Source organism: Tachypleus tridentatus, chromosome 4 (assembly GCF_004210375.1).
Source record: "Tachypleus tridentatus isolate NWPU-2018 chromosome 4, ASM421037v1, whole genome shotgun sequence".
NCBI classification, from domain to species: domain Eukaryota; kingdom Metazoa; phylum Arthropoda; class Merostomata; order Xiphosura; family Limulidae; genus Tachypleus; species Tachypleus tridentatus.
In genome coordinates this window covers 3,425,056-3,437,738 of record NC_134828.1, presented here as the reverse complement: position 1 = coordinate 3,437,738, position 12,683 = coordinate 3,425,056, and the positions used below count along the sequence as shown (strand labels likewise).

At 32.9% G+C, this 12,683-nt stretch overlaps 1 protein-coding gene across 1 annotated transcript in view; it reads left to right on the top strand.

Moving 5' to 3' along the window:
• Window positions 1-576: 576 nt before the first annotated feature.
• LOC143249997 (metal-response element-binding transcription factor 2-like) overlaps window positions 577-12,683 on the top strand; it is a 65,257-nt gene continuing 53,150 nt past the window's right edge. Inside the window, exons 1-4 of the mRNA XM_076500632.1 lie at window positions 577-846; window positions 1,593-1,841; window positions 9,942-10,023; window positions 11,014-11,109. Of these exons, the coding sequence (XP_076356747.1) occupies window positions 1,599-1,841; window positions 9,942-10,023; window positions 11,014-11,109 (421 nt within the window). The 5' untranslated portion in view covers window positions 577-846; window positions 1,593-1,598. The remainder of the gene's footprint in view (window positions 847-1,592; window positions 1,842-9,941; window positions 10,024-11,013; window positions 11,110-12,683) is intronic.

Here is a 12,683-nt window from a genome sequence, read left to right as displayed (position 1 = left end):
ATAGTGCGTCATCAAGAAAATAAGATAAGATAAGATTTAATTAGTTAAAGTTTGATAATTTTTAGAATAAAATAAAATATAGTAAAATACATTAATTATAATATAACTGTAATTTAAGTCTCTTACACTTAATAATTACTTAAACATTTTAATTACATGTAAAATATCAATCCAATTAAATAAATAGATATAAATGTAAGCTTAAATAGTTATTTAATAGTTAACGATTTATACATATTTATTATTTTTGCTGTTTTGAAGCATTTAGTTATACAATAATAAATTACAAATAACGATTTACAAACATATCAAATTAGGTTATTTTCATGTAAAGAACATACCATATATTTTAACAGACCATTGCTTCAAGACAGACTAACGTTATGTTGAAACAAGTAACATGTTCCCTCCATCAAAATTTAATTTTGATTATGATTATAAATCGTTCTTGGTCAAGTTACGATTATAATACCATAATTTGCTAACGTACACAAGCGTTACTTTATACCTCGACATTCCGAAGCAAAAAAACATAATATTTTATTAATAAGCATCTAGCGGTGTTTTATGAAAATATTAGGGATGTGTTTTGCCAAGATGGCTGATAAGTTAGGCGATATTACGTTCCTCTATCTTTTACAAATAGTATTCGAAGGTTTTACTTAAATTATCTGTGGTGAGAGTAATAATTTGAATTATTTCATTTTTCATAGGTAATAAAGAATCATTTAATATAAAAGTAATTGTTTCTCCTTTTATAAAGTACTACAACATTGAAGTAATTTGTGTTAATTTGGCGTTTTTACTTGGTGCACTGCTGTTTTCCGATTGGCTAGAATTTGGCGGGTAAGTTGCCCGGCAATATCATCTTTTTCAAAACCGCTGACTTACAAATAAGAGACGAGCAATGTGATATATCAGATAGAAATTTCTTTAAAATCTAACGATTTGTTTTTGTAGTTAGAAATGACAAATGTTGTGTTAGCTTGTGTGCTACGACCATTATAGCATTAACAGTAGCAGATGGCCCTAGAATTTATAAACTAATTCAAAATTTATAGTTTTAAGCCACAAGTAGTAGTGGCAGTAATACTAGTACTGTTAGTGTTACAAATAACAGCACTGCTAACACTTAACTACAACTTCCATAATTTACTCTCAGTTTTTACAGTGCCATCAGCTGTTTAGATCGAATTACAGTTATTAAAAGTAGGTGTAATTATTTTCGTCAATTTGAAATAACTATTGATAATTTAAGAGAAAAAAATGTTAATTTGTTTATATCTTTAAATTTTAACGAGTCTTATAGATAAAACAAAATAACTCCTGCTTTTAGTTCCACAGAAACCTTTTTGAATGTACTTTTCAACACTTGCAGTATGTGAAATTAATTTTCATTTAGTACAAATAATTTAAATATATAGAATAACCATAGTTTTTAAAGTAGTAGTATATGGAAATAACTTTAGTGTCTTGGACAGATTACTTTGTAATTATATCTGGAGTTATGCAGAGTTAATATTTAAGTGCAAATTTGCTGATTTATAAATCTGAAAGTATATTAAAATTGTGTAACTTGTGATTAATTGAAGTGGGCAATGTCAGAAGAAAGACTGAATACAAATGATCTGGAAGGACTGAAGGCTGAGAATGGTTGGCTAAGAAAGACAGAAAGTAATCATAAGGAAGAGAGTATATGGACTACACAAGAGAAATGTCTTTCACTTGAATGTCCGGAAAAAAATTTAGGCCAGTCAAGGAAGAAACGAAAGTTTAGAGAAGGGCTGGATGTTTTATGTAGATGGACTGATGGACTTTTGTATCTTGGAGTTATCATTAAGGTAACATTACTTGTAAATAAAAATGAAATGACTCAACAAAATTATGTAATGCTTTATACAGAATCATCAAATTCTTTTTTTGGTAAAATTTTACTTTAATGGCATAGTAAAAAGATACTTTAATACAATGAATGCTAGAGCTGAGCAGTTTGTGGTATTTGCTAGTCAATAAATTGATGGCCCCATTAGTATATTGCATTTGATTAATCAATTATGCCAATGTTCCTCAAACCATGGTACATACAAGCATAAAAAAAAAAAAAAAGGTTGGTAGCAGGTGTTGCCAGCTAGTTGCTTTCCCTCTAGTCAGTAGTTAAAACTTTTGAGGCTGTGGCAGATACCACAATAAAAATAAGGTAAGTGTGGTAAAAATTACTTGGTTTTTTTTGGATAGTTGAAATAACCAAAAGTAGTAATAATCAGAAATCCTAATTTTTTTATTAATAAATTATTTTCATGTCCATCAGTTTAATCATTAATTGCTGTTTACAAGTAATTGAATATATCGATCAAGTTGTCCAGCAGTACTGAATACACAGATGACTTCTTTCTACAGAAAGAAACTTGTTTAATTTTCACTGTTTTGCTTTGGGTATTCTTTAGGAGTTCTGTACAACATACACAACAAACAGTTTTTTGAAAAACTTTAAAAATAAAATTCCTTTAATATACATAGCAGGAGCTGTTGGCAGATTTCAAGCAACACTTAACTATCATACCTTCACGGATTGAGTATATGCCTGGTTTGTTTGTCCCATACTCTAGTTGTTTTTACTGAAATGTGTCAGTTGTATTACTTGTGTGGAACCTTTAAAAAATGACATATAATTTTCAAAAGGTAACTTAAAAAAGAAATCTTCCTATCAAACGTATCCATGAACTGTGGTAGATTCCTTAAGTCTATTAGAAGTTCTGCATATGAGGTGTAATAAATGTAAATCTACAGGATCTCAGTAAAAGAGGAAACATTGTACACCAGGTGATCTGTGTTGCACTCAAACATTCATATTTGTGAAACATACCGTCATGGTAGAATAGTAGAAAACATAAGACATCTACAACCCTAATGTAAACAACATTGTTAATGTGGAATGCTATTAAGGAACGTGACTTACTGCACATTGAAGAGGCTTGTTTACTGTGTTGTGTGTATTATTTGCTGTGCACGTTTTAGATTGCTTTTGAAGAAAGAAAAGTAAAAAACTGTAGTAAACATGTTAGGAAAAATAATTTGTTCATACATTTCAGGTAAGAAATATCAGTTAGTATTTAAGAAATAAAAACTTGCTTTATTTCACAAAATACATTTTTTTTCACTACATTTATTTGATAGTAAAAATGGAACTGTAATAAATATGAAGATAAACTGTGTGAGTTTTTGTATGTAAGAAATATTAAACTAAACAACAGTTTTCCAATTATTTTCTTTTATTGAGAGGTCGTATCCCATCACTGTCACTTCTCATGTAGAAAGTGTCCCAAAGATTTTCAGCAGTAGTTAACTAAAAGGGTCTTGTCTCATTATTTACTTTAGCTTATGTTATTTCTTCCATTTGGCCTTTATGTGGCATTCTTATCAAAAGTATTTATTGTGATATGTAATTCAACTTTTTTTATTCTACGTCTTCTTTGTCTGGAACATTTTTCCCCCTTCATACATTGGTGGCTCATGAGAATAACTCCTCCATTTTTACCATTATCCTTGTACTGATCCAGATAAAATTCTGTGTCTTGTATACGTGATCTGTGTTATTACCTGCACAGCTGTCTTTTGTGGTGTTTGTTTTGTGTCTCTTTCTCTGTGTTATTACCTGCACAGCTGTCTTCTGTGGTGTTTGTTTTGTGTCTCTTTCTCTGTGTTATTACCTGCACAGCTGTCTTCTGTGGTGTTTGTTTTGTGTCTCTTTCTCTGTGTTATTACCTGCACAGCTGTCTTCTGTGGTGTTTGTTTTGTGTCTCTTTCTCTGTGTTATTACCTGCACAGCTGTCTTCTGTGGTGTTTGTTTTGTCTCTTTCTCTGTGTTATTACCTGCAGAGCTGTCTTCTGTGGTGTTTGTTTTGTGTGTCTTTCTCTGTGCTATTACCTGCACAGCTGTCTTCTGTGGTGTTTGTTTTGTGTCTCTCCCTTGGGAACTATCAAATCTGATCATGTTCTTTTTTTTTCCTGCGTACTTTATTTTGAACATCTTTTCATCTAATTTTGATATCTTTTCATTGGTATTTTATTTCTGTCATTCTTTGGGGGTACTTCTTCAATCAGGCAGGTGGACTACCCATGTTTATCTCTCACTGTTTGCATTGGATTGTAGTTTTCTTTCTCTTCAGATTATTTTCTTCTGCCTCTACCCACTCTAGAATATTAATATCCAGTGAGACTTTTTTATTATTTTTCCATTTTCTCTCTTATTAATGTTAACTTTTTAGATCTCACTCCATGGAAAGTGATGTTTGACTAGTTTTATCTGCATTGTAAAGAGTTATTGACTTGCATGCTATAATTCCAAGGATATGCAACACACACTGCATTTTCCAGTTTCAAGCTGCTAGGGTGGTGGACCATGGAGGCATCTTCATGAATGGATTAATGAAATACAAACAAAAATTTAGAAATTATTGTAAAACCATTGACTTGAAAGTAGGTCTGTGGTGTTCTGCTGGAGCAGATGTGACATTGCAAGAGCAATATGAAACAAAAATTAATGCAGGTAATTCCTTCAGAATGGATCCTTCATGTTACTCCTATGTGAATGTTGGTTTCCAGTGGGAGGATTTTGAATATAAGTTGAACCAATCAACATAAGTCCTCACACATGTATTAGATATGTTTATGTTCATCATTTATACTCCATCTGTGTTGTGGGTCATGGTGAAGGTAATTGAAGGTTGTTACACTTCCTTCCTTTTTGCCATACCTCAATGTTTCTTACTCTGAAGATGTTGATGTCTTTAGAGTGGTTCTGGTTAATTTCATGTCTGATGGAGTTGATTTATGTTGTGTAGACACCATTTTGAAACCATGTGCTGTCTTCATGAGTTGGGGGATACTAGATTTCCTCAGGTCTCTTCTTGGTGTGGATTCCTGTATGTGGTGAGGAGACTTCCCAGTGCAGGTTTTATTCTTTCAGTTTACCTCCTCTGTGATCTAAACATCCACCCCACATGTTTGCTGTGCCTGGTGACCTGCAAAGATGAGGAGAGGATCCTAGTGGTTGAGGGGTCCAACCCTAACACACCACTTTGGCCTTGAATTCCTGTAGATGGGCAGCCTTGGGGTGGCCCCACTTGGGTCAATTGGCTGGTCCACTTGGGCTTGGGTCAACCAAGTATCAGTGTTGGATGTTCTCAGCAGGTGTTGTGAATATAGTATCTGATGCTGGTGTTTGGGTATAGTGCTCATGAAACCCTGGTGTGCTGAAATTTCTTTGGTGTTGTAGTGTGTCCTTTCACAGGGCTTCATGGTGGGTGGGGTCAGTGTGCACCGAAATATTCCTTTTTCATTATGGATTCTCTAAATAAAAACATAATAGTGAAAAAAACAGTCCATAGTTAAACGACCACGTCTTGAAGATTCTGAGCAGCAATCTTCAACATCTTTAACAACTATTGTACCTCATTTTCTTATTCTGCATTCTCTTTCAGACAAACCTTATGGGCAGATGTCTCTCTTTTTCATTCAGAAGGGACTAGAGGGACTTGCTGAATCTCCAAAGTTGATAAAGAAGCTCCGCTCTGGTGATATATTGGTGGAAGCATCTAAATCTCAACACAGTGAACTCTTCTTGTATTCAAAGGTGGTTGGGGACATACCTATTGAGGTTACACCTCATGCTACTTTGAATTCATCATAAGGAGTTATTGTTGAGAGGGATTTGAAGAACATCCCAGAGTTGAGATTCTCGCTGGTTTACCCACCCAAGGAGTTTCTGCAGTGAGGTGTATCTCCACTCGCAAAGATGGAATTATGATGCCGACCAATATCCTCATTTTGACATTTACATCACTACGTCCACCTGCCACCATCAAGGCAGGCTATTTTAATTGCAGGGTATGGCCATACATTCCAAACCCTCAGATGACTTGAAACATCAATCAGAGAAGCCTTTCTCAAACAACATCTTGTATCAGTATTCTTTGACATTGAAAAGGCTTATGATACAACTTGGAGGTATGGCATTTTGCATGACCTCCATATATATATGGATTACGTGGCAATTTGCCCATTTTTATTAAACATTTATTAATGGACAGGAGATTCGAAGTTTGTGTGGCTTCAACACTTTCCTGTTCTTTTCTACAAGAACTTGAAGTCACTGAGGGCTGTGTTTTGAATGTCACACTTTTCAGTATAGAGATTAATACCATCACTAAACAACTCCCTCTCACTGTTGCAAATGGGCTGTATGTTCTATGCTAAAGATATATCATGCTCTTATTTGATCAAAACTCTACTCTGGATCACTGGTCTATAGCTCTGCCAGGACCTCGGCCTTAAAGATGCTGGACTCCATTCATCATCAAGGACTTTGACTCTGTACTGGGGCTTTCTACACTTCCCCAGTTCAGAGCTTATACATTGAGTCTCATGAACCTTCTTTGTTCCTTTGCCGTTTGCAACTGTCTTTACTGTATGCTTCAAAACTTCGTTCCTTACCAAAGCATCCCACCTGGGATTGTGTTTTCCTTCCTCAGTGAGCCATGCTTTTTCAAAACAGACAGTCTGCCATTGCTCCTTTTGGCCTTTGTATTCAGGCGCAGTTGGATGAATTGGGTCTGTCCTTGGATAACATTGCTACCACTGGTTAGCCTATCCCACCATGGCTTCTTAAAGACCCCAAATGTGACCTATCTTTAAGTCATCTGAGAAAAGCAGACACATCTGATTGGAAATACTTTATTTGCTGAACATTTTTTGAACAATCCTTCCTTTCCTATTTATACAGATGGTTCGAAATCAGGTGACTGTGTGGGCTCTGCCATGGTTTGTTGTGGTTCGGTGGTTGTGTGCAAAATCCCTTCTACAGCTTCTGTGTTCACTTCTGAACTGTATGCCATTTCTCTTGCTCTGGATTACATAGACACTAAGCAGTATTCAAATTGCACTATTTATACTGATTTACTTTGTTCTCTCATGGCCCTGGAATCGCTTCATTTTAGTTCACATCCTGTTCTTGCTAATATTCAAAACCAACTGGCCCATTTCTCTTTAACATCTATTTCTATCCATTTTTTCTGGATATCAGACCACGTTGGTATTTGCAGGAACGAGCTCACTGACAAGGCATCTAAATCTATCTGCTCTTGCACTATATTCGCTGTACCTGCTCCATACATGGACTATGGTTCTGTATTCAAGGCTTGTCTCCGTGTATGTTGGCAGTTGACTTGAAGTGAGCAACGTGAAAATAAGCTTTTCCAAATAAAACCCTACATTGGACTTCGGTCGTCTTGCTTCTGTAAGGATCGGAAAGAGGAAGTTTTAACTAGACTACGTAGTGGTCAGTTTTTTAATTCATTGTTTTCTTTTATCTTTGACTGATGCACCAATGAGTTGTCTGTGTAACTCTCAGGTCACAATAAGCCACATTTTACTGTCTTGCTGTCATAAAGTTCTGTCTCAAAGTTTATCCGTAATGTTAGAAACTGATATTTGTGATGGTGACACTGTCCACCTTTGAAATGTTTTTAGTTTTTTAAAGACTATTAATCTTTTTAATGCTATTTAAGATTAAAAAAATATATTCACTAGACTTTTTTAACGTGATTCCCTTTTAAGAAACAAATCACATCTAGTTCGATTTAAAATTAGAACATATCTTGAAACCAGGACTGGAAAGGCCAACTTCAGGTAACTGATGCTGCTGTTTGAACTACCCATTAGTCATTCTGGTAAGTTAAAATTTTGCTACAAGTCTTTAACAACTTTTATTACTTTACTTTCTGAAAATGTCCATAATGTTAAATAACTCTGAACCAGGGCTGTAATGCCAACTTTAGGTGTCTAACAGTGGTTTTTTAAACTTACCTGTTAGTCTTCCTGGTGAGTTATGATAATTACAATTATGCTACTGAAAGTCTTTTATAACTTGTATTTCTATAGTTTTTCTCTTACTGTTGTAGACTAGATGTAAACATTGGTTTTATTCTGTTTATGTTTTTTTAAACTTTGTTTTATTTTACCTTAATTTTCTTTTTCTAATTTCACTTTAATTTTAACTTTTTATCAGATGTTTGGTGCAGATAGCCGAGTTGCTTTGTGCCATAAAACACCAAACCAACCAAACAACTCTCAGGTCTCGTAAACTTAAGGAAAATATAATAGTCTTTCCTACCTCTGCCAGATGGCTGGGTTTGGTTTGTAGTGAACTTGCTAGTGGTATGATCCTCTTTCCTATATCCACATAGATGTTGGTACCATACCTGGCAGCTGGGTTTTGGATTATAGTTAAGTTAATTGCATGATTCTTATCCAACCTCTATGTTGATGTTGGGTCCCAGCAGCATGGGTTCTGAATATTGTCACTTGCTGTGGACAGTTCAGTTGTCATGTCATGTCCTAGCCTTGGAGTACGTCCTTTTTATTTTACCTACTTTTATAATCTGTGGGACTGAGTTTAATATATATTACATGGTTCAGATCAGTTTCTGGCCATAGTTCTTTCCAAATTGTATGTGTTCCTCTGTTTTCTTCCCATACATGCAACAAAGATTATAACTGGTTCAGAAGTGGTGGTTTCCCCACATCAGATTTTAGAATCTAACTCTCTTATCTTAGGGTGTGTCCTTTCTGAAGGATGTTTCTTCTGTCCTTCCACCTTTTCAGTGTTGGATTCTAGCTACTTAGGTGAGAGGAGATACTGTATCATATTGGAAATTGTAATTTTCCTACACTGAAAATGTATTTCTGATAACTTCCTGGTCTTTCTCCCCAATCAAAACCATTGCTTCCATCTGCCAAAACTCAAAGATAATTTGTTAGAATTGAATATAGGGAGCCACATGAGAATGTGTTGCATTCTTATTGGTTGATGCATGATCATTTGCATTTGAATCAGTCTATTCCAATGGAAGGGAGATGAAAGGCTTGTGGCATGTGTAAATTTGTTTGCATATAGAGGGCAGTGCTGAATGAGAAATGGTATTCATGTGAAAGGAGGTAAGTACCTATTGAAAATTCACTTTCAGTATAAGAAAATTATAACTTTTCATATACCACAAAGGAATCACAATTGCATGATTTAAGTCAATTGTAAGTCTTCTGTTGTTAGATTAACAATTTGCTGTAAATTCAAAACAATCAAATATTCATGTTTTTTCTTTACATAAATAAGATATTTTTCACTCTGGTTAATGATATTATATGTAAGTCATATGTTGATGTGGTTTTTAAAATAAACATCAACTCTTGGTTTACAGGGCTTGTATGTATGAACTTGTATCCAGTTCAGTTTTGATAGTTACATTATCTGGAAGGACTATGATTGTAGTACAGTGCTCTCACCTGTTTCTATAGTTAGACGATGTTTTATCTTCTGTACTTTTGCCTGATTTTAACTTGAAGTTATAGTTGTCTTTCTGTTAGTTGGTGCTAACCTGTGATAGAGTTACTACCTGTGTAAGTAGGAATATCTTGAAGTACAACGTAGGATGTAATAATTGATTTTGTATGGTTTATCTCTCACATGAAGAGACTAGTATGCAAGAAGAAACTGTCACATAAACTCACTAATTAACTAAAAGATAGTTCATAGCTAACAACTTTGACTTTAAAAATGTACCAGTGTAGAAGTCAAAATGTTGTCCATCCTAGAAACAGGCAGAAGCATTCCAGAAGCAAAACTGTCGTGTCTACACTGCCTAAAATATCCTTGAAACAACAGCTTCATTACTATTTTCAGACTGTACTGATTGCTCAAGAAAATTCCCACACCTAATTTTCTTAATTATAAATGATATAAGAATCAGATTTAAGGTGAATAATAGTGTTATACATTTGAATGTTGTTAAACTTACTGATTAGTAATATTTTTTTTATGTTCTATGAGAAATGTTGGTCTGTTACATAGTCTTTTTTTTCTATATTTGCTGTTTTTAATGATGCAGGTTGAAGAAAAACTGAAAAAAGCACTTGTGAGATTTGAGGATTCATCAGAATACTGGACTTTGTTTAAAGATATGCAAAGAGGTATATCATAGTCAAATGTTGTGGATTATTTCTATGTTATTTATAGTATTTGTAATTTTCTGTGTAACTTTTAATCTCTGGATAAAAGTTTTTTTGAACAAGGAAGTTGTATTTTGTACAAAGCTTCATGTGTATACTCTTTTACAGTTTTGTACCAAAGGTGCATGTCGTGTGTATATCCTTGTACAGTTTTGTACCAAAGGTGCATGTCATGTGTGTGTATCCTTGTACAGTTTTGTACAAAAGCTGCATGTCATTTGTGTATCCTTGTACAGTTTTGTACAAAAGCATCATAACTTTTTTGTCCAAAGAAATTTTATTTAGAGAATAAGAATTACGTAGGCAAATTCTCAGCAAGTTTTACTAGAACTGTTTATAAATAGCCGACTAAGATGATATATAATTATATCATTGTGTGTCTTCATAATTTCCATGTATGAAAGATCCAAGGTTCATCAAATCTGTATGAAATCTTGTCTTTTGTGATTCTTGTAGAAATTAGGTTGATAAAAGTTGAGCTTGCATTAAAGGGAACTTGAAGATACTTTAGTATTTTTTAACATAAACAGTAGCATCATAATTGCTTTATACTTTTCAGTACCAGAGTTTCTTTAATATACATTGCCTTAAGTATAGCCGTTATTGTTTTGACATGCATGTGAGCTTATTTTAATATGATGGCAGTATAGTTTTCTGAGGATAAGCTCTTGTGCTTCATAAAAATGAAGTGAATAAAAAAAGGGTTATTTTACAGTGTGAAATTTTGCAGATTATAAAGCTAAATTATAGTTCCATAGAAGGTTCAGTTGTCTTTTATTAGATATATATTCTTTTGTGATATATGAAAAAATTACTTTCATTTACCATTCTCACAGCTCATTTATATTCTTAAAACATTTCTATTCCAGTTTGAGAACTTGATGTTTTTATGTTACGTCTTTACAATTAAGGTAACAAAAACTTACCAGAAAGGGTTTATTATTTTTTCAGGTAATATGTCTGGTGGAGAAATTGTTTGTGTAAAGTGTGAAAATGGACAGTCAGATCCTCCAAATGAAATTGTAATCTGTGATCACTGTAATTTAGGTAAGCAATGTTTTAGCTGTTTTAGAAACTTTTGTAGTTATGTTAATGTTAAGATTGAAAGTACTTTTCATTATCTACAAATTGTTATATCTCATATATGTAACCTTTGTATTTTATGTGTTATATACTCTACTGTAATTACATACAAGGTTAATTAATTTATTTTTTGTATTTACCATAAAAATAACAAGGAAATAAATCTAAACCAACCTGCTTTTTTCATTCTACAATAATTTCAAAATGTTACAAGAAATTACATGTGTTTTTACTTAAAATTTATTGTTTCATTGCCCTTTGAACCATATCCAGCTAATAATCTCACCACACAAGTTGTAAAACACATGGAAGGTGTGTTGTTTGTTACCCTATCAATTGAGCAATGCCTGAGTTATTCATGAGCATACCTGATGGTATTTTGTATTATTATTTATCTTCATTTCACATAATCTAACCTAAAAAGTTTCTAATTCTTACATTTTAGTTACTTTTATAATAATAAATGAAAAACAAGAAACATGGTGCTTATATGGTTCTTGTTTTGTTGATGAAGTTCACATTTGAGTTTCCATCTGTAGCTTTTAATACAGCACATGTATCTTTACATAATTTGGTAGATTTTCAGTATATATTATAAAATTTTTGTACATAAAAAATTAGATTTTCTTTAAGTATTGTTAATAAAGATTTGTCTGTGAATATATCTAGCAGTTGTTTGTTAGATCAAGTAATTTTCATGTTAATATTAGAAATACTTATGTTTATCTTAAGATTTTCAGATTTCATGTTTATAGTCCCTAAAACCTCCAAATTAATTATAAAACCTTATTTTTTTTAGTAAGTCTATTTTATCTGTTAATTCTCTGTTAACACTAAACAATGTTGGTCATCTTGACTTTATAACCACCATAAAAAATATAAAATAAATCTAAATTAACATTTTTATCTTTCAAATTGTAATATAAAACTACTGTTCTTTATCGTAAATAATTTAAATATTGTTACAATATTCGTTTCTTTATGTTTAAATTATATTGTTTTATTTCTCTTAGAACTGTTTCTAACTAACATTCCCTTCATAAAACTTGTAAATCATTTTGTGAACATATATTACCCTATTGAATAATGTACTGTACAGGCTACTCATGAGCTGCTGGTGAGCATGCCTTGTGGAAAAATATTATTTATTTTAACTAACCTAAAGAGTTGCTGATTTTTATATTTCGGTTACTTTTGTAATAGAGTACAGATAAAAAACAGGAGGAAATATAGTACCTATTGCTATTGGCTGTTGACCAAACCTAACCCTACTTTTTATACCAATGGTACTACTGAATTAAGTAATTTTTTTTATTTAATCGTGTAATGCACCAAAGAACACAGAATAGTAGCACAAAAAACAGATAATGTCTCATAATTATTTCTGGCTTTCTAGCAATGCAACAAGAAGCATTAAAAATTCATCTGAGCTTGTTGATGTGTTTCCTTTGGGAAGAAAGTTTGAACGGAAAGTGAAATACAGTTTTTTATACAGAAAACATGTTATTTGATTGGTTAATACTTTACTGAATGTGAAT